Source organism: Salvelinus fontinalis, chromosome 20 (genome assembly GCF_029448725.1).
Source record: "Salvelinus fontinalis isolate EN_2023a chromosome 20, ASM2944872v1, whole genome shotgun sequence".
In the NCBI taxonomy this organism is placed as follows: domain Eukaryota; kingdom Metazoa; phylum Chordata; class Actinopteri; order Salmoniformes; family Salmonidae; genus Salvelinus; species Salvelinus fontinalis.
In genome coordinates, this window is record NC_074684.1 from 30,828,625 (window position 1) to 30,852,043 (window position 23,419).

The window sequence follows — 23,419 nt, forward strand, 5'->3', positions numbered from 1 at the left end:
TGAGTGAGCATCTCTGAAAAACCACATTACCCAGAATGACCCTCACCCACCATCTCCTCAGATTAATGCCATGCAGAATGAATGTGAGAGCTGACAGCTCATGAATAAAAGACACGTCCTCTGAGGGTCCTCGTCCAGCTGTATCTGTCTGCCGGATCGCCTGCTGTGACTGTGTGGAGTGGCTCATGATGTGCGTTCTACAAGCACATCGATATTTCATACCGTTGAGTACCGTGATCATTTTCAGGCCTACGGCATCATCAGCTTTAGAGAAAGGACAACATTTCGTAATGTCCATCTCATATTTTTGATCCTTTGGAAGGATAAAGGTGTCAATTTCATGGAACATAATTGGATAAAATATGTTGAACATATTTGTTTGTTCAAGTACATGAGTTGCATGGTGAGTCTATTGCTCAATCTATCAAATTGGTTTCTTCAGTTGACCTTCTGTATTTATGTAAAATGACCCATGAGCACCAACATGGGAAGTTCATAGGAGCATATCAAACTGGGTGTCAAATGAAAAGTTCAGTCTATATTTCTGGAAAATGAAGGCATACAGTGGCTTTTTCCACATTTTGTTTTGTTACAGCCTGAATTTAAAATGGATTAACGAGATTTTGTATCACTGGCCTACATGCAATATCCCATAATGTCAAAGTGGAATTATGTTTTAAAAACTGTTTACCAATTCATAAAAAAGGAAAGCTGAAATGTTTTGAGTCCATAAGTATTCAAACCCGAACTTAAATAGGTTCAGCAGTAAAAATGTGTTTAACAAGTCACATAATAAGTTGCATGGACTCACTCTGTGTGCAATAATAGTGTTTAACATGATTTTTGAATGACTAGCTCATCTCTGTACCCCACACATATAATTATCTGTAAGGTCCCTCAGTCAAGCAGTGCGTTTCAAACACAGATTCACACAAAGACCAGGGAGATTTTCCAATGCCTCACAAAGAAGGGCACCTATTGGTAGATGGGTAAAAACAAAACTTTTGAGCATGGTGAAGTTATTAATTACACTTTGGATGGTCTATCAATACACCCAGTCAGTACTAATATACAGAAGTCCTTCCTAACTCAATTGCCAGAGAGGTAGGAAACCGCTCAGGGATTTCACCATGAGGCCAATGATGACTTTAAAACAGTTACAGAGTTAAATGGCTGTGATAGGAGAAAACTGAGGATGGATCAACAACATTGTAATTGCTCTACAATATTAACCTGAATGACAGAGTGAAAAAAAGGAAGCCTGGAGAGAATACAAATATTCCAAAATATGCATCTTGTTCACAATAAGGCACTAAAGTAAAACTGCTAAAAATGTGGCAAAGAAATTAACTTTATTTCCTGAATACGAAGCATTATGGTTGGGTCAAATCCAACACAAGACATCACTGAGTACCACTCTTCAATATTTTCAAGCATGGTGGTGGCTGCATCATGTTATGGGTACGCTTGTCATCGGCAAGGACTAGGACATTTTTTTGTATAAAAAGAAACAGAATGGAGCTAAGCACAGGCAAAATCCTAGAGGAAAACCTGGATTAGTCTGCTTTCCAAAAGACACTGGGAGATGAATTCACCTTTCAGCAGGACACTAACCTAAAACATTCACTTAGGTTGGTGTCATTAAAACTCGTTTTTCAACCACTCCACAAATTTCTTGTTAATTTTAAGAAGCTATAGTTTGGCAAGTCGGTTAGGACATCTACTTTGTGCATGACACAAGTCATTTTTCCAACAATTGTTCACAGACAGATTATTTCACTTATAATTCACTGTATCACAATTCCAGTGGGTCTGAAGTTTACATACACTAAGTTGACTGCCTTTAAATAGCTTGGAAAATTCCAGAAAATTATGTCATGGCTTTAGAAGCTGAGTTTGAGTCAATTGGACGTGTACCTGTGGATGTATTTCAAGGCCTACCTTCAAACTCAGTGCCTCTTTGCTTGACATCATGGGGAAATCAAAAGAAATCACCAAGACCTCAGAAAATAAATTATAGACCTCCACAAGTCTGGTTCATCCTTGGGAGCAATTTCCAAATGCCTGAAGGTACCACGTTCATCTGTAAAAACAACAGAACGCAAGTATAAACACCATGGGACCACGCAGCCATCATACCCCTCAGGAAGGAGACCTGTTCTGTCTCCTAGAGATGAACGTACTTTGGTGCGAAACTGCGAATCAATCCCAGAACAACAGCAAAAGACCTTGTGAAGATGCTGGAGGAAACAGGTACAAAAGTATCTATTTCCACAGTAAAACGAGTCCTATATCGACATCCCCTGAAAGGCCGCTCAGCAAGGAAGAAGCCACTGCTCCATAATCGACATAAAAAAGCCAGACTACGGTTTGCAGCTAAATGTCATGAATTGTGAAAAACTGAGTTTAAAAGTACTTGGCTAAGGTGATGGTAAACCTCCGACTTCAAACTGTACACACTGGAGTTGCTTAACAAGATGGCATTAAATGTTCCTGAGTGGCCTAGTTACAGTTTTGACTGAAATTTGCTTGGAAATCCATGGCAAGACTTGAAAATGGCTGTCTAGCAATGACCCACAACCAAATGTACAAAAATGTCTAAAAACATGTTTTCACTTTGTCATTCTGTGTTATTTTGTGTTGATGTGTGAGGGAAAAAATACAATTGAATACATTTTGAATTCAGGATGTAACACAAAATGTGGAATAGGTGAAGGGGTATACATACTTTATGAATGCACAATATATGATTTTCAACCATTTTCCATCTTAAAAATGTGGCATAAGTGGTTTTGATTTCTACACAAACAGATAGGAAAGGGTCTAAGAAAAGACCTACCAGAAAAAGTCTTAAAATGTACCAGAAATACATCAAAACACAATGATGTTGAGGTAAGGACCCCTGCCAACTACACTGAACAAAAATAGAAGTCCAACATGCAACAATTTCAAAGATTTTACTTTTACAGTTCATACAAGGAAATCAGTCAATTGAAATAAATAAATTAGGCCCTAGTCTTTGGATTTCACATGATTGGGAATACAGATATGCGTCGGTTGGTCACAGATACCTTTAAAATAATTTGGGGCGTGGATCAGAAAACCAGTCAGTATCTGGTGTGACCATCATTAGCCTATTGCAACACGACACATCTCCTTCACATAGAGTTGATCAGGCTGTTGATTGTGGCCTGTGGAATGTTGTCCCTCTCCTCTTCAATGGCTGTGCCAAGTTGCTGGATATTGTCGGAACTGGAAAAGGCTGTTGCCTGCCCATACATACATAACTCCACCGCCACCATGGGGCACTGTGTTCACAACATTGACATCAACAAACCGCTCTCCCACACAACGCCATGCACGCTGTCTGAAGAGCACACTTCTCCAGTGTGCCAGTGGCCATCAAAGCTGAGCATTTTCTCACTGAAGTCGGTTACGATGCCAAACTGCAGTCAGGTCAAGACCCTGGTGAGGACAACGAGCATGCAGATGAGCTTCCCTGAGACGATTTTTGACAGTTTGTGCAGAAATTCTTTAGTTGTGCACACCCACAGTTTCATCAGCTGTCTGGGAGGCTGGTTTCAGACGATCCCGCAGGTGAAGAAGCCGGATGTGGCAGTTCTGGGCTGGCATGGTTATACGTGGTCTGCTGTTGTGAGGCTGGTTGGACGTACTGCCAAATTCTCTAAAACAATGTTGAAGGTGGCTTATGGTAGAGAAATGAGCATTAAATTATCTGGCAACAGCTCTGGTGGACATTCCTGCAATCAGCATAACAAATTGCATGCTCCCTCAAAACATCAGACATCTGTGGCATTGTGTTGTGACAAAACAGCACATTTAGAGTGGCATTTTATTATCCCCAGCACAAGGTGCACCTGTGTAATGATTGTGCTGTTTAATCAGCTTCTTGATATGCCACACTTGTAGGGTGAATGGATTATCTTGGCAAAAGAGAAATGCTCACTAACAGGAATGTAAACAATGTTGTGACGTTGCTACCATTAATGCAATGACAATTATTTTAGCAAATCAATTATCTATGTTTAATTATTACGATGATTGAATTAATCATGTAACAATTAACTCATTGGCAATCTTGGGGCACCACGGGAAAAGTTTGCTTAATGAGTTACCATTTCCCGAATTAACTATTGATATAGATATATCGTTATACCAGTCATCGGTTAATTATCATTATTACCTCATCAGTCTCATTCTGAACGTTGTTGACTTCCATCCATTAATTATCATTATTACCTCATCAGTCTCATTCTGAACATTGTTGACTTCCATCCATTAATTATAATTATTACCTCATCAGTCTCATTCTGAACATTGTTGACTTCCATCCATGAATTATAATTATTACCTCATCAGTCTCATTAAGAGACTGCACAAACTCTAGTCTCCATGATGAATCAACGATACACAAATTGGCTTAATTATTTATTTACTAACTAACTAAATATTCACACAGAATTACATAAACAAACACACAGGATAGATTATACATTGGTTACTAACATGATGCAATGAAAAGTCCCTAATGGGCTAACCCGATATGACAGCTTGGTACACAATGAAAAGGGTTGGGGAAAGAAAGAGCGGGAGAAGAAGAGACAAAGGAATTCAACTATCGTACATACAGTTGAATAATACGCTCATCGTAAATTGGATATTTAGCACCCTAACAACCTCTCATTCGGATTTAGAAATGCAACACATATTTACGCTTGTATTGTATGTCCTTGCTATCTCTCTGTTGAAATCATCCGGTCCATCTATGGAGAGTAGTTCATCAGAAGTCTCTGGTTGTGTAAGTCTCTGGTTGTCCATCAGAGGTCACAATGTGCTTAGTAGTTGTAGCTTCTTGGTCTCGGAGTGTCTGTTAGAATGGATCTTCCAGAGGTGTACCACGCAGTGTCCAGCTGGCCTTGTCCTTCACTCTGTTTGTTTAGAATAGATACTCTAGAAATACCTATAATGGTGAGAGGAAATTGTTCTTTGTCATTGTCTTCGGTCGAGTTTCCTAGGCTAACAGTGCATAAAAAGCTGTAGACTAAATGCTCTTGTGTTGTCTTCTTCTTCTTCTTCTTCTTCTTCGAGAGAGTGTTTCAGAGGTCCTTACCATTTTCTGGTATTGTAGTTTCAAATCATTTTGCCATATCCAGCTCGCGCTGTACTTCGGCTGGTCTTTAGTTTTATATTGTTTCTCAGCCGTGTAGCCACCGCTTCACGCTGTCTGGTCTGGTAGAGATTTTCTTCTTCTCTGTTGAAAGTTTCAGAGTTTCTAAACATTTCATACTTTTCAGCTCACGCTGTCGATCACGCGTGTAGCCACAGCTCCACGTTTTCTGGTCGAATGTAAATTTCGTTCGCGTCTTTTTATGCCCTCACCTTGGAGAGCGGTTCTATCACATTGTCACAAGGTCTGTGCTCACGTGGGCGTGGTTACTGACTTGGTAAAACTTTACATGAAAAACAATTATCTCATTTAGAACGCTAAAATCACATTTCATCTTCTTACAAATAGTTAAATATTTAATCAAATAAGTTCCACAACATTTAGATGTAAATCTGATAACTGGGACGTATACATTTGTAGAGTTACTGTTATTTGTTATACTGTCCTTAAAGATATCACAAACAAGGACTTATTTGACAATATTGTTTCAAGCCCCACCAACCATTTCCCACATGATTTGTGTTAGGAATATTGTGTCATTATCCACTGTTGGATGTTGTAGTTTTGGCAGGAGGAATCTCCTTGTAACAAAAGGGTTATTCCCCCTCAATCCTGCAGAACCCAAAAGCAGAGTTTCTGCAAGATATTTACGACCGTCATAAAACTAGCCAACTCCATTCTTCTCTCCCTCTGTGGGAGAGGAAGAGCGCTGTAGAGCTGACCCACTGTAACCTGATCCTTCGGATCCTCACAGGAGAGTCATGACAACAAATAAATGCACAACATTTGAGAGAAATACACATTTAGTGCGTATGTAAAATTTCTGGGATCTTTTATTTCAGCTCATAAAACACGGGACCAACCCTTTACATGTTTCTTTTATATTTTTGTTCAGTATACTATCAACGCTTACAGCATATTATGTTTTGGAGATATTGTTTACTTTCTGTGAGTTTAAGAAATATTTCCTTCAATTAATCAATCAAATGTATTTATAAAGCCATTTTTACATCAGCAGATGTCACAATGTGCTATGTAGAAACCCAGTCTAAAACACCAAACACCTAGCAATACAGATGTAGACGTATGAGGGCTAGGAAAAACTTCATAGAAAGGTAGGAACCTAGGAAGAAGCTTAGAGAGCAACCAGACTCTGAGGGGTGGTCAGTCCTCTTCTGGCTGTGCTGGGTGGAGATTATAAGAGTACATGACCATTAAGGCCAAATTCTTCTTCAAGATGTTCCAATGTTCATAGATGACCAGCAGGATCAAATAATAATCACAATGGTTGTAGTGGGTGCAACAGGTCAGTACCTCAGGAGTAAATGTAATTTGTCTTTTCATAGCTAAGCATTCAGAGGTCGAGACAGCAGGTGCGGTAGAGAGAGAGAGAGAGAGTCAAAAACAGCAGGCCCGGGACAAGGTAGCACGTCCGGTGAACAGGTCAGGGTTCCAAAGCCGCACGCAGAACAGTTGAAACTGGAGCAGCAGCATGATCTGGTGGACTGGGGACAGCCAGGAGCCATCAGGCCAGGTAGTCCTGAGGTATTATCCTCGGGCTCAGGTCCTCCGAGAGGGGAGGGAGAGAGGGAGACAGAGAGAATTAGAGGGAGCATACTTAAATTCACACAGGACACCAAATAGACAGGATAATTACTTTAGATATAACAGACTGACCCTAGCCCCCCGGCACATAGACTATTGCAGTATAGATACTAGAGGCAGGACATAACCCCACCCACTTTGCCAAAGCACAGCCCCCACACCACTAGAGGGATATAAACAGAGCACCAACGTACTACCCTGAGACAAGGCTGAGTATAGCCCACAAAGATCTCCTCCACCGCACGAGACTGAGGGTACAAAACCGGACCCGAAGATCACGTCTGTGACTCAACCCACTCAAGTGACGCACCTCTCCTAGGGACAGCATGGAAGAGCACTAGTAAGCCAGTGACTCAGCCACCTTAATAGGGTCATAGGCAGAGAATTCCAGTGGAGAGAGGGGAGCTGGCCAGGCAGAGACAGCAAGGGCAGTTTGTTGCTCCAGTGCCTTGCCGTTCACCTTCGCACCCCTGGGCCAGACTACACTCAATCATAGGACCTACTGAAGAGATGAGTCTTCAGTAAAGGCTTAAAGGTCGAGACCGAGTCTGCGTCTCTCACATGGATAGGCAGACCATTCTTTAAAAATTGCGCTATATTGGAGAAAGCCATGCCTCCAACTGTTTGCTTAGAATTTCTAGGGACAATAAGGAGGCATGCGTCTTGTGACCGTAGCGTACTTGTAGGTATGTATGGCTGGACCAAAATGGAGAGATAGGTTGGAGCAAGCCCATGTAATGCTTTGTAGGTTAGCAGTAAAACTTTGAAATCAGCCTTACCCTTAACCGGAAGCCAGGCTAGCACTGGAGTAACATGATCACTTGAGTAATATGAGCACATTTTTGGGGTCTAGTCAAGATTCTAGCAGCCGTGTTGAGCAGAAATGGAAGTATATTTAGTGCTTTATCCAGGTAGCTGGAGAGTAGAGCATTACAGTAGTCTAATCTAGAAGTGACAAAAGCATGGATTATGGATTATTTTATCTGCCACATTTTTTTAACAAAACATTTCAGACTTTTGCAAAGTCACGAAGATGGAAAAAAGCTGTCCTTGAAATATTCTTCATATGTTTGTCAAAGACAGATCAGAGTCCAGAGTAACACAGAGGTCCTTCACATGTCACAACCATCAAGATGAATTGTCATATCCAGCAGCACATCTCTTTATTTCTTGGAACCTAGAACTGGCATCTCTGTTTTGTCAGAGTTTAAAAGTTTTTTTAAATGCCACCATCCACTTCCTTATGTCTGAAACAGTTTTGGGGCTTCACCATGTTTCATCGAAATGTACAGCTGTGTGTCGTCCGCATAGCAGTGAAAGTTGACATTGTGTTTCCGAATGACATCACCAAGAGGTAGAATTTATATTGAAAACAATAGTGGTCCTAAAATGGAACCTTAAGGAACGTCAAAACGTACAATTGAGTTGTCAGAGGACAAACCATGCACAGAGACAAACTGATATCTTTCCGACAGATAAGCTCCAAACCAGGCAAGAACTTGTCCATGTAGACCAATTAGGGTTTCCAATTCCTTTGAAAGAATGTGGTGATTGATGTTGTCAAAAGCAGCACTAAGGTCTAGAAGCACTAGGACAGATGCAGAGCCTTCGTCTGATGCCATTAAAAGGTCATTTACCACCTTCACGGGTGCAGTGTCAGTGCTATTTGTTGCGATTGCAAACATAATAAAATGGTCGTCTGATAGTCCAGGATTATGAGAAAAAAACATTTAGAACCACAGTATTTATTCCATGGGACAAAACTAGATCCAGGGTATGACTGTGGCAGTGAGTAGGTCCGGAGACATGTTGGACAAAACCCACTGAGTCGATGATGGCTCTGAAATCCTTTTACAGTGGGTCGGTGGACTTTTCCATGTGAATATTATTCCTAGTTGTAACGCTCGTCTTCCTCCTCGTCTGAGGAGGAGCAAGGATCGGACCAAAATGCAGCGTGGTTTGAATACATACTATCGTTTATTTAAACGAAGACAAAAAAACACTTGAACAAATTACAAAACAACAAACGACGTGAACAGACCTGAATTTGAGAACATATAAAACAAGGAACGCACGAACAGGAACAAACAAACGAAACAGTACCGTGTGGTGAACAAACACAGACACAGCAACAATCACCCACCAACAAACAGTGAGAACAGCCTACCTTAATATGGTTCTCAATCAGAGGAAATGTAAAACACCTGCCCCTGATTGAGAACCATATCAGGCTAGTTGAATGAACCCAACATAGAAACACATAACATAGAATGCCCACCCAGCTCACGTCCTGACCAACTAAACAAGACTAAACAAAGGAAAATAAGGTCAGGAACGTGACTCAAGTGCCTTTTAATTCCATTACCAAATACCCACATACCCTCATGAAGAGAGAGGATAACAAAAGTTCACAGTAGTAACAAGTAATGGCAGACCTACCAATTAGTTAGTCATTTTATAATTTTGGTTATGAATTATTAAGTGATTAAAACTCATAATTCCATTACCAAATCAGGTAACAGAATGACCAAAACCATCAGTAGCAGAATTACTAGAACTGAATTGGCTACAATGGGCTCATACAGCTCATACATTTTTTTGTGTGTTTCTGTCTTCAGTCACGTGTGGCTCAGTTGGTAGAGCATGGGCCTTGTAATGCCAGAATTGTGGATTTGATTCCCACGGGGGGGCAGTAGGTAAATGTATGCACTAACTACTGGCAATCGCTCAGGATAAGAGCGTCTGCTAAAATGTAAATCTGGTGGTCAAACCAAGAGTGTTAAAAAATTCTGTCTGGACAACCCCTCCCCATGAGCCCCCTCTCTTTCCATTTCCTGTAACCAGCCTACTCACCCACTGAGCACCACTGGACATCCATTAGTATTGAAATGTGGTTATTCCACAGATGGACCGGACTGGGCCAAATCTGAACTTGTCATAGACGTATGTTTCACAAGTTTGGATAGTACAGTAAAAAAAAGTAGAGTACAGTATATTGTACTGTACTCTACTGCGCTGTGCTGTGCTGTGCTGTGATGTACAAACTTGAGAAACATGAGGAGAATGACATTCATATCTATAATTGTGAATTTCTGTAGTACAGATCAGGGACCCATGATGTAATTCTGTTACCGTAGTTCCGTTACCGAGTGTAAATCCACTTCACTGTAACTCAATAAACAAAATAGATGTGTTCAACCTCAAGGTGCCATGTCATAGCTGACACCCCATTCTTTCTACAGACATCTTTCATACTTATTTTGGAGAAGATTTTTATTATTTTAATTTTAGATTTTTAACACACAAAAACATTGGAAAACCTGATCACATTAAAACCTGAGAGATTTTACCCTAATTCCGTTACCAAAGTTTGTATCTGCACCATTCTTCAACTAAATTAGTTTTAGCAAATTTATCAGTGGAAATTGTTAAAAGCATTTATTGTGCATGGAGTTGTATGGCTTGTTAAACTTTTAAATCAATGTTTTTTGTTTGGCATACATTTTAAAATTAAAGAAATATTACGTTACTTGCCCACTTCTTTTTACTACACTGGGGACATGAGGTGTCTTACCCTGAATCACAAATTGATCCATAGTCCCCATAGGATAAGATAACATTTTGAAGAACCCTTTTTGGTTCCAGTTAGAACCCTTTGAGTTCCATTGAGAACCCTTTCCACAGAGGGTTCTACACAGAACACAAAATAGTTCTACCAGGAACCAAAAAGGGTTATCCTATGGGGACAGCCAAAACCCCTTTTTTCTGAGTGTACCATGAGCTGGTAGATTCAATAAGACCTATTTACCATAATAAATTGACCTTCAGGATTCTCCTGGTGACTGCTTCAGTAAATGCTAATACCTTTTCTGACCATGTCTCTGTCACACACATTTCTCTTTGTCGAGAGCCGCCACTGTAGCATGGTGAGAGTATATTAACCTTGGCTAAGTGCACAGTAAATGATCCAACTCAACGTCCACTACAACGAGTCATCTAATTGGCCACTGTTCCACTCCTCCTCATTAGTGTGTCCCAAATGGCTCCCTATTCTCTATATAGTACACTACTTTAGACCAGGGCCAATAGGGTTCTCTATTCTCTACAGTACTTAGAATAGGGTTCCATTTTGGATGCAACCATTTATCATCACTCCCACCACCACAACTCCCACTGGCATGTATTGATTCCCTCACAAAGGATTCTGAGGGAGGTGTTAGGGGTTCTTTAAGGGGAGGGTTACTTAACCATGTCAGCCTGGCAGTTTCCTCCTCCTTAAGGGGAGTGGTTTTAGTGTAACACACCACCTCCAACTCTCACAGTGACAGAGTCGGGGTGAGAGAGCCTGGATGATGTGGACCACACCCAGATACAGACACACACGCACGCACACGCACGCACGCACGCACGCACGCACACACACACACACACACACACACACACACACCTTTGGACTGTAATCACACATCTTCATGCTCCAGGACATTATGTGATTGGAGTCTATCTGACGTCTGGCGGGAAGAACTATCGGAGAGGATAAAATATTCACACACAGCTGTCTGAGGATCGGCATTATCCACAGCCCCTCAAACATCAGCTCTGACAGTGTTTCCCAAACGTTGCTCTCCCCAGAAAGATTTTCCGCTTAATGCCTCCGAAGTGTCTGTACGGACCAAAACAGAGAAGGGACAGATGGCCGGAGTAGGGATCTTCTGGGATTACCCCAGAGTAGGGATCTTCTGGGATTACACTTGAGTAGGGATCTTCTGGGATTAGTTCAGGTGAAGATCCCGGTGCTTGGAATACCTACCTCCCTCACTCACACAACTGCAGTATATGTACAGTTCTGGCCAAAAGTTTTCACAATGACACATGTTCATTTCCACACAGTTTGCTGCTTCAGTGTCTTTAGATATTTTTGTCAGATGTTACTATGGAATACGGAAGTATAATTACAGGCATTTCATAAGTGTCAAAGGCTTTTATTGACAATTACATGAAGTTGATGCAAAGAGTATATTTGTAGTGTTGACCCTTCTTTTTCAAGACCTCTGCAATCCGCCCTGGCATGCTGTCAATTAACTTCTGGGCCACATCCTGACTGATGGCAGCCCATTCTTGCATAATCAATGCTTGGAGTTTGTCAGAATTTGTGGGTCTTTGTTTGTCCACCCGCCTCTTGAGGATTGACCACAAGTTCTCAATGGGATTAAGGTCTGGGGAGTTTCCTGGCCATGGACCCAAAATATCAATGTTTTGTTCCAAGAGCCACTTAGTTATCACTTTTTCCTTATGGCAAGGTGCTCCATCATGCTGGAAAAGGCATTGTTCGTCACCAAACTGTTGCTGGATGGTTGGGAGAAGTTGCTCTTGGAGGATGTGTTACCATTCTTTATCATGGCTGTGTTCTTAGGCAAAATTGTGATTGAGCACACTCCCTTCGCTGAGGAGCAACCCCACACATGAATGGTCTCAGGATGCTTTACTGTTGGCATGACACAGGACTGATGGTAGTGCTCACCTTGTCTTCTCCGGACAAGCTTTTACCCCCCCCCCCCCCCCCCAAACAATCAGAAAGGGGATTCATCAGAGTTGCCCCAAACAGTCGGAGAGGAAAATGACTTTACCCCAGTCCTCAGCAGTCCAATCCCTGTACCTTTTGCAGAATATCATTCTGTCCCTGATGTTTTTCCTGGAGAGAAGTGACTTCTTTGCTGCCCTTCTTGACACCAGGCCATTCTCCAAAAGTCTTCACCTCACTGTGCATGCAGATGCAATCACACCTACCTGCTGCCATTCCTGAGCAAGCTCTGTACTGGTGGTGCCCCGATCCCGCAGCTGAATCAACTTTAGGAGACGGTCCTGGCACTTGCTGGACTTTCTTGGGTGCCGTGAAGCCTTCTTCACAACAATTGAACCGCTCTCCTTGAAGTTCTTTATGATCCGATAAATGGTCGATTTAGGTGCAATCTTACTGGTAGCAATATCCTTGCTTGTGAAGCCCTTTTTGTGCAAAGCAATGATGACGGTACATGTTTCCTTGCAGGTAACCATGGTTGACAGAGGAAGAACAATGATTCCAAGCACCACCCTCCTTTTGAAGCTTCCAGTCTGTTATTCGAACTCAATCAGCATGACAGAGTGATCTCCAGCCTTGTCCTCGTCAACACACACCTGTGTTAACGAGAGAATCACTAACATGATGTTAGCTGGTCCTTTTGTGGCAGGGCTGAAATGCAGTGGAATTGTTTTTTTGAGATTAATTTCATTTGCATGGCAAAGAGGGACTTTGTAATTAAATGCAATTCATCTGATCACTCTTCATATCATTCTGGAGTATATGCAAATTGCCATCATACAAACTGAGGCAGCAGACATTGTGAAAATTAATATTTGTGTCATTCTCAAAACTTTTGGCAACGACTGTACTTCCAACATGCGAGGACACATTCCTCATTCCTATTTTGCAGCAATCCTTATTAAACTCCCAAGGGAGAATCAGCCCTGACTCACAGTAAAACCATTCAATTGCTCACACAGCACTTCGTCCCAAAGAAAAAGGGGCTGAGCAGTCCTAACGTGCTTCTTAAAAAAACCTTCTTCTCTCCTTCCTACACCCATCCATTTCTACACTCATGACAAGTAATAATTTATACCATAAATCCAACCTTCATTCATTCCACGGCTCAGAAGTCCTCGGTGGAGAAGTCCTCTGACGAGGACTGAGCCAAGTCCTCAGAAGTCCTCGGTGGAGAGGGGAGAAACCCGTTGTAATTTCAGATCGTCTTTTTGAGACATCTCTAACGGAGTGCTGGTGGAAAAGGGAAAGTTGGAGTTTGTTTCTCAATACGAAAAGGTGGTATGTTTACATTCCCTAGGGGATAGTGGTCGGGCAAACAGAGGCTCCCATCAGAACAGAACCTTGGGAAGGAGAGAGATAGAGAATGAATTGACTCTGGCTTTCCCCACACTATCAGATTTAAGTCATTCCACTCTAGAGTAGAGAGTACTGTATGAATTTGCATTTTTAAGGTGCTGGAGTAAAGTGCTTTTTGTCGTTTGCATTGAGTTGGTGAAGAGTTCTGTTGGAGGTTCTGCAGAACTGTATCATTGGAGGTATTCTGACTTGCCTCAAAATAAAATGTTGCAAGTTTCCCATTGACACGATTGAATGATTTTGTCTGTGATCAGAAGAGTCAGAATACACGTGGCAGAGGGCAAGTGGGAGTGGGACAATCAGGTCAATTATGGAATAGAGAGCCATGTATTTGGGCTTTTACACTTTAAAACACTTCCCAGCTAACCGGGAACATTCACAGGACATTAGGTAACATTCATATTACGTTCTAGTTATGGTTTTATCTCACATTAGGATGATAACATTCCAAAAACATTCAAATAATACTTTTGATGACAAAATGTTTTTTTTTTTTATATCCTAAAAGGTTGTGCACAACATCTGTAAGTACCACCACAGAACATTCCCCTACGGTTGTTATTCGGTTTCCAAGTCATGTAATAACAACATTTGTTCTGGTAAGGTTCTTGCAACATCAAGATAATATTTTATACAAACATTGCATAATCATCAGCACAACTGGACAGTTTTTGTGTTTTTAGAACTGTTGGGGCAACCTAATGAATGTTCTGGGAATGTTCACAGAACCAATTCTGCTGGGTTGTATCTGAACTGTATGCCTTACCAATGCCACGCTTTTATTAATTTCCATTGCATACACATTTTTTAAATTCCTGCCACTCTTGTATAAGGTGTACATTTTTGGTCTGCAGGTCTTATTCGGTTGCAGGAGCTGATCAAGGCGCCATCCCGATACAACATCCGTTTGAAGATCCGACAGTTGCCGGCGGAGACCAAGGATGCCAAGCCACTTCTGAAAGAGATGAAGAAAGCAAAGGAGTTCCACGTGATCTTTGACTGCGGCCATGAAATGGCTGCCTGGATCCTGAAACAGGTCAGTTAGGCAAGAGACATGTTGTACTTTGTTATTCTTAGACTTTGTTAGATTTCTTTATATGAATTATCTCCAGAATAATGAGTCACTCATTGAATAGTTATTACTTATACTATGGTTTAAGGTCCAGCACCGTCATTCAAGTCCTTTGGTAATTCAATTCCTTTTTATCTGCAACCGACTCTTTTGGTATTTCATTTTCCTCGTTCATCTCCTTTTAGAATATTAAAGTTCTATTACTGTGCTTCCATAATGGATGCTCTAATGGATGCTCTATCCCACAATATAGTTTTAATTAGCAGCTCTGACTCAGCTCGCAGGCATGTTTCAGACATTCTGATTAAGCCACATTCTTAATGAGAAGTGTGTATATCCGTCACCAAAATACCAGTTTTCGGGCAGAGTAGATGACACGTGTTCAGTTTACTAATGATATACAGCATGGCCACCAACATGGCCTCTTAATGTGAAACATCCACCACAAAGTCTTGCTGAATCATGACTCTGACTCTGATTTTCTGCTCTGTGTGTTGACAAAAAAATACATAAAACGCTAATAGGATATTCCCCAAATGTGTTTAGCATATTGACTTATCTAAAGTAATTTGGTCCAAAAAATGTTTTGTCTACTCTGCACTCCCACATGCTGTATATTTGTGTTGGCACTTTGACCATAGTCAGTATTGTTGTTTTCCCACAGGCTCTAGCCATGGGAATGATGACCGAGTACTACCACTACATCTTCACCACCCTGGTACGTTTACCAGCACCTTACATTTATAGACGGGTTGGTGGTTTAGCAACAAAAACTATGGGGCAAAACAGACTGGAATGGCTTTAAATTGATGACAACATTTAAACTGTATTTCATATCCAATGTTCTTGAAAACATAAATACATTTGCACAATGAGCACTTGTTATCGCACAAATACATTGTTACAGTTGTTGGTTAGCTAGCTAGCAGTTTTTTTGCCATATTAGCCTAGACGTGACATCAATCAAAACACCTCAAAATAAGACATGGTATCAAGAACAAGATGAAACGAGCTGAAATGAGCCACCTACGGATCCCCACATGGCAGCTTGTCATTGTTACTATATATCTGGCCATTCAAGATCACAACAACACATGGACTTCTGCCCCATTGAAGCCTGCTCATCGTTTTTGTGACGTTGTCAGCTAACCCGTCTATACTGAGTTTCCTTCCTGATCAATACGTTGCCCATATTAGGAAGGTATCCATGAGCGTTGCAGATGCGTGATGTTGTCCTAACATGGACACCTTACGGTAGATATCACATAATCATATTCTTTATATTTTATATACACTTAAATACTTGGTCCTGGTGGCAATTAATACATCTATAATGTGTTATTGAAGATACTGTTAATAAATGTCAAAAACATTTATAGATAAAACCCTTTAAAGACCGTATCTATTCCAGGGTTGAAAAAAGATTATAGCTGTCTAAGTATCAGTCTAGACTTTTTCTTCGATACCCTTTTGTTTCCTCTCTAAACGATGCTTAGCCATTCTCTACCCTTCCCCAATCTGTTGTCCAAAAGCCTCTAAGAGTTTTGATCAGGAAAAAAATGAAGCTGTTCGATATGCTCGTCTATTCTGACTCAAGGCGGCGATTTAAGTTCTCCAAAGTTATTTTGATCCATCCACTACAAAGAGTCCCGCTGTTCTCACTGGATGAAAAGCCTATCTTGCCTGGATGGCGAGAGAGAGAATGAGAGATTCAGAGCGTACATAACAGCTCAGACAGTACGAGGCTATTACCGTCTCAGTACATTATGACCCTGACAACAACTGTGCCTGTTGTGCTGTTTGGAACATTATGGATAAGGTTAGGACAAGGGTCGAGAAAGACTGACCCTGAATCTGTTGTTATGGGCAAACAGGAAATAGAGCAACGAAGGTAGTGCTGTTTCAGAGGCATGCTGTAACTTGTTAGTCTGGGCTCCTGCCTGTTCCAACAACATAGGTCAGTTTGGCAAGGAAGTGGCGGTAGTGCTGGCCAATGCTGCAATACAACTGGTATCCAGGAGCTTGTTTTGCCCTTAGAGGAGTGTACACTTATACAACCTATAGATGTCTGCCTTCATACGCCAGACGTGTGGCCTCGCACCAAGGCCCTGCCTGGTAACCTGGAAAACGTTAGCTTAATCAAGTCCACTGCCTCGGTGAACGAGATTAACTGCCTCCTAAAAATACTTCAGAACGTACCCCGGTAATCTCTCTCGCCGTTAAATCTGGCTTCCCGAACGCAGTTTTAATTTAGCGTGAGAACAGGTGTGCGCTCAGCACTCTAGAATCAATCATGGACAATAAATGATCTCCTTGCATCTCAATCTACGGACACAATCCCTATATAGAATCAGTAATACCATACGACACTAATGAAATGCTTGTTACATGTTTATGACATGTTTATTACATTTTAATAAAGTATGAAAGCATGAACACAGCAATTTTTGTTATTTTAGGACCTTTTCGCCCTGGATATGGAGCCGTATCGGTACAGCGGAGTCAACATGACGGGTTTCCGGATCCTAAACACGGAAAACTCTCAGGTGTCGTCGATCATCGAGAAATGGTCCATGGAACGCCTACAAGCCCCGCCCAAACCGGACTCGGGCCTACTGGAAGGATTCATGACGGTATGGTTGAAACTGCTAAATCTTCCTTATGCTCTGCATGCACAAACAAACATGCTTTATCGCCCTAGTGTCTCAATGACCAAATCGATAGGACGTTGTAAATTATATTGCTACATTTATCATGTGTTGTGATCTTTCTAGCACAGGCAGATTTTAAGCCATTGTGTATGAAGTGGTCAATTTTATATCCATGACATGATTCATGAAGCAATGAAATATACAATATACGAATGTAATGAAATAGTTACTGGGTAACAGGGCAGGATGGCAGGGGCTTTAGCCCAGGTGAGATGCTCTCTGGGAGGGCATCGAGGCTGGGCAGTAGCCCAATGTCTGGAGCTTTGAGCTTGGAGTTCCTGGGTCTAAATGCTCTCTAATGAGACTGTGTGGATGGTAATGGCCCTTTCTCTGCACTCCTTCACTCGCCTCCTCTCTCCCTCTATCCGCCGGGAACCCTGCCAAAATATGACAATCTGTCAGTGTGCGGAGAGAGAGCGAGAGAGCAAATTGGACGGAAATGATGGCCTCTGCTTTTTTCTGGGGAGCCGTCCAAAAAAGCCAGCGACGATGAGGTGATTTGAAAGTGAAAAAACATAAGTGGAGCTCAGGCATGGTCATTCAAGGTCTCTCTCTGTATCCATTTGTCTGAAACCGCCAATTATTTAATTTCGCAGGGACGATACGAAGTCTCCGGGGAAATGTATGTCTGTGTTTTTCTGTTTTGTGTCTCTTTCCTGTCTGTTTCCTCTGTCTGGGTATAAGATGGCAGTAGATCCATGGTGAATCTTCACAGAGACAGATGCAATGAGAAAAACCAGTAACACAATGACAGAGACACAATGTCATATATGCTAATGAATTGAAATGCACAAGGCGTCATAGGATGGCATGCCCTACTGTACTTCTGTTCTACATGGAAGCTGTAACCCCTAAATTAGAGTACATGCATGTCAAATACTGTCTAAAAAGCAAAGACACTGTAGGACCTTTAAGTCTTTTTTAAATCTTATATTCAAATGCACAGTTAACTGCATTCATTTGGTGTAGCAATCTGCTCTGATGTCTTGCCAGACAAAGCCCTATTGTCACATACCACCCCTTAATGCAATGGCACATGTTTTCTTTCAATTCCCATATGCTTAGACACGAGACAAAACAACAACACTGTTATTCATGTATGCAAAGATGAATGAAATGCGCAAAGAGGTTAAATGCTGGATGTTTTTCCATTTTTTAAATTCTGTATGTTCATGGTTTGATTAATTAGGCATAGCGCATATTGACATATCGCACCAGACTAGAACTTCTGCTAAATAATAAATAATAATGTCCAATGGGCTCTGTACCAGGCTTGATAAATGACTTCATGAGGGTGTTCTATTTATAAGCCAGTGATATATTCAACAGTGATATACTGTATCCCACCATACCGCGGCCCAAATGGAATCCTATTGCCTATTACCAGAGTAGAGGGCAAAAGTAGACACTAAATATGGGACGCAGCCCATAATGCTCTTCTCCCTTAAGATTTTCCAATTTAATAATATAAATGAGAAAATATGTGGATGTAAAATTATAGAAATTATTCAAATTGTATGGTAATGATATAAACATTTTATTTATTTATTTTATTTTTTATTTCACCTTTATTTAACCAGGTAGGCTAGTTGAGAACAAGTTCTCATTTACAACTGCGACCTGGCCAAGATAAAGCAAAGCAGTTCGAAACAACACAGAGTTACACATGGAATAAACAAACATACAGTCAATAATACAGTAGAAAAAATAGTCTATATACATTGTGTGCAAATGAGGTAAGATAAGGGAGGTAAGGCAATAAATAGGACATGGTGGCGAAGTAATTACAATAGAGCAATAAACACTGGAATGGTAGATGTGCATAAGATGAATGTGCAAGTAGAGATGCTGGGATGCAAAGGAGCAAGATAAATAAATAAATACAGTATGGGGATGAGGCAGTTGGATGGGCTATGTACAGATGGGCTATGTACAGTTGCAGTGATCTGTGAGCTGCTCTGACAGCTGGTGCTTAAAGCTAGTGAGGGAGATATGTGTCTCCAGCTTCAGGGATTTTTGCATTTTGTTCCCATCATTGGCAGCAGAGAACTGGAAGGAAAGGCGGCCAAAGGAGAAATTGGCTTTAGGGGTGACCAGTGAGATATACCTGCTGGAGCGCGTGCTATGGGTGGGTGCTGTTATGGTGACCAGTGAGCTGAGAAGGCGGGGCTTTACCTAGCAAAGACTTGTAGATGACCTGGAGCCAGTGGGTTTTGCGACGAGTATGAAGCGAGGGCCAACCAACGAGAGCATACAGGTCACAGTGGTGGGTAGTATATGGGGCTTTGGTGACAAAACGGATGGCACTGTGATTGACTGCATCCAATTTGTTAAGTAGAGAGTTGGAGGCTATTTTGTAAATGACATCGCCAAAGTCGAGGATCGGCAGGATGGTCAGTTTTACGAGGGTATGTTTGGCAGCATGAGTGAAGGATGCTTTGTTGCGAAATAGGAAGCCGATTCTAGATTTAATTTTGGATTGGAGATGTTTAATGTGAGTCTGGAGAGTTTACAGTCTAACCAGACACCTAGGTATTTGTAGTGGTCCACATATTCTAAGTCAGAACCGTCCAGAGTAGTGATGCTGGACAGTCGGGGCAGGTGCGGGCAGCGATCGGTTGAAGAGCATGCATTTAGTTTTATTTGCATTTAAGTGCAGTTGGAGGCCACGGAAGGAGAGTTGTATGGCATTGAAGCTCGTCTGGAGGTTAGTTAACACAGTGTCCAAAGGAGGGCCAGAGGTATACAGAATGGTGTCGTCTGCATAGAGGTGGATCGGAGAATCACCAGCAGCTAGAGCGACATCATTGATGCATACAGAGAAGAGAGTCGGCCCGAGAATTGAACCCTGTGGCACCCCCATAGAGACTGCCAGAGGTCCGAACAACAGGCCCTCCGATTTGACACACTGAACTCTATCAGAGAAGTAGTTGGTGAACCAGGCGAGGCAGTCATTTGAGAAACCAAGGCTGTTGAGTCTGCCGATAAGAATGTGGTGATTGACAGAGTCGAAAGCCTTGGCCAGGTCGATGAATACGGCTGCACAGTAATGTCTCTTATCGATGGCGGTTATGATATCGTTTAGGACCTTGAGCGTGGCTGAGGTGCACGCATGACCAGCTCTGAAACCAGATTGCATAGCGGAGAAAGTACGGTGGGATTCAAAATGGTCAGTAATCTGTTAACTTGGCTTTCGAAGACCTTAGAAAGGCAGGGTAGGACAGATATAGGTCTATAATAGTTTGGGTCTAGAGTGTCTCCCCCTTTGAAGAGGGGGATGACCGTGGTTGCTTTCTAATCTTTGGGTTTCTCAGATGATTACGAAAGAGAGGTTGAACAGGCTAGTAATAGGGGTTGCAACGATTTCGGCAGATCATTTTAGAAAGAGATGGTCCAGATTGTCTAGCCCGGCTGATTTGTAGGGGTCCAGATTTTACAGCTCTTTCAGAACATCAGCTATCTGGATTTGGGTGAAGGAGAAATGGGGGAGGCTTGGGCGAGTTGCTTTGGGGGTGCAGGGCTGTTGACTGGGGTAGGGGTAGCCAGGTGGAAAGCATGGCCAGCCATAGAAAAATGCTTATTGAAATTCTCAATTATAGTGGATTTATCAGTGGTGACAGTGTTTCCTAGCCTCAGTGCAGTGGGCAGCTGGGAGGAGGTGTTCAAATTCTCCATGAACTTTACAGTGTCCCAGAACTTTTTTGAGTTTGTGCTACATGATGCAATTTTCTGTTTGAAAAAGGTAGCCTTAGCTTTCCTAAATGCCTTGGTATATTGGTTCGTATCTTCCCTGAAAAGTTGCAAATCAAGGGGGCTATTCGATGCTAATGCAGAACGCCACTGTAGTTTTCTGTAGTTTATTAGTTGTTTTTCTGTAGTTTATTAGTTGTTTTTCTTTAGTTTTTTAGCTGTTTCTCTGTAGTTTATTAGTTGTTTTTCTGTAGTTTTTTAGTTGTTTTCTGTCGTTTTTTAGCTGTTTTTCTGTCGTTTTTTAGTTGTTTTTCTGTCGTTTTTTAGCAGTTTTTCTTTCGTTTTTTAGCTGTTTTTCTGTCGTTTTTTAGCTGTTTTTCTGTCGTTTTTTAGCTGTTTTTCTGTCGTTTATTAGTTGTTTTTCTGTCGTTTTTTAGCTGTTTTTCTGTCGTTTTTTAGCAGTTTTTCTGTCGTTTTTTAGCTGTTTTTCTGTCGTTTTTTAGCTGTTTTTCTGTCGTTTTTTAGCTGTTTTTCTGTCGTTTATTAGTTGTTTTTCTGTCGTTTTTTAGCTGTTTTTCTGTCGTTTATTAGTTGGACCGTCTTTATAAGAAAGAGGATGTCACATTCAATAGCAGTTCTTCTTCTGTTTTATTCATTATTCATCTCTGCTCAATCCAAATCTTTCAAAAACATAAAAGTCTCATGGTACCCATTTCCTTGGTTGGATGCTTACATATAACATCCTTTCAGTGGTATATATTTTGCATTCCGAAAGCGAAATAGAAATGGAATAGAACTGGAATCGTAAAGGTCTTCCTAATCAACAGCTTTTACTATTATGTGAGCAAGTATCATTTGGCCATCTTGAAGGGAATCGGTCAGTTAGGAACGAACCAAAGGAAATGTACATAACAAGCTTATATGATCTTCCAAAGTATCCCGAGCACATCTTTGTTCCATTCTCCACAATACAGAGTGTCTGTCACATTCTGTTTCTATGGTCCGTCAAGCATCCCTAGCTCTTCTCTCTATCCAGTGACCAGGCAACAGTTGTGTAGCAGACGGTTGCCAGGACAACACCCTCCCAGGGTCACCTTGTGGTGTCATGGACAATTGATAGACTGGAATAGAAGGAGGAGGATGTCTACGGTCAGTGTCGGTAAAAGATGCAGGGTTTGCATCACTATACTGGCCACTGAATGAATGCATTATACTGTATAATCACACTGAGTTCCCTGGGTTGGTCCAACATTGTCTAAATGAGTGCAGTATACTGTATAATTACACTGAGTTCCCTGGGTTGGTCCAACATTGTCTAAATGAGTGCAGTATACTGTATAATTACACTGAGTTCCCGGGGTTATTACAACCCTGTCTAAATGAGTGCAGTATACTGTATAATCACATTGAGTTCCCGGGGTTGTTACAACCGTGTCTGAATGAGTGCAGTATACTCTATAATCACACTGAGTTCCCTGGGTTGGTCCAACATTGTCTGAATGAATGCAGTATACTGTATAATCACACTGAGTTCCCTGGGTTGGTCCAACATTGTCTGAATGAGTGCAGTAAACTGTATAATCACACTGAGTTCCCTGGGTTGTTACAACCGTGTCTAAATGAGTGCAGTATACTGTATAATCACACTGAGTTCCCTGGGTTATTACAACCGTGTCTGAATGAGTGCAGTATAATGAGCTTTGTGTACTGTGTGTCTACTCAGCCTGGACTAGAAGCACACACATATTTATATTTCTGACACGTATGAATGCATAATAAGAGCAGAGATACCAATTAGACCAACTTGGGTGTGTGTGTATGTGTATGTGTATGTGTGCGTGTGCGTGTGCGTGTGCGTGTGCGTGTGTGTGTGTGTGTGTGTGTGTGTGTGTGTGTGTGTGTGTGTGTGTGTGTGTGTGTGTGTGTGTGTGTGTGCTTGTATATGGGTGTATAGTGAATTATGATACAACATTATTATTCATCCTCCAGCTACTGTTAGTGTCCCTAAAAACAACACAGACAAGTCCGCCATGCTAACGAGGTGAAATACTTAGCGGGCTAAACGACTACAATAAAACCACATAAAAACCTAGCAACTGCAATGTCAAATCAAGCACATTGCATTGGCTACTTACTCAAAATGGTATATTTACACATAACACAATATAGTTCACATCGCTCCTTTTCCATCCCTAAGTCGTTACTGTGTGTGTGTG

General features: G+C 41.5%; 1 protein-coding gene across 2 annotated transcripts in view; it reads left to right on the forward strand.

Moving 5' to 3' along the window:
* LOC129817711 (glutamate receptor ionotropic, kainate 2-like) overlaps positions 1 to 23,419 on the forward strand; it is a 173,461-nt gene that overhangs the window by 42,251 nt on the left and 107,791 nt on the right. For both annotated transcript variants that reach the window (XM_055873210.1, XM_055873209.1), the window contains exons 5-7: positions 14,585 to 14,766; positions 15,467 to 15,520; positions 17,262 to 17,435. In XM_055873210.1, coding sequence (XP_055729185.1) covers positions 14,585 to 14,766; positions 15,467 to 15,520; positions 17,262 to 17,435 — 410 coding nt within the window. The remainder of the gene's footprint in view (positions 1 to 14,584; positions 14,767 to 15,466; positions 15,521 to 17,261; positions 17,436 to 23,419) is intronic.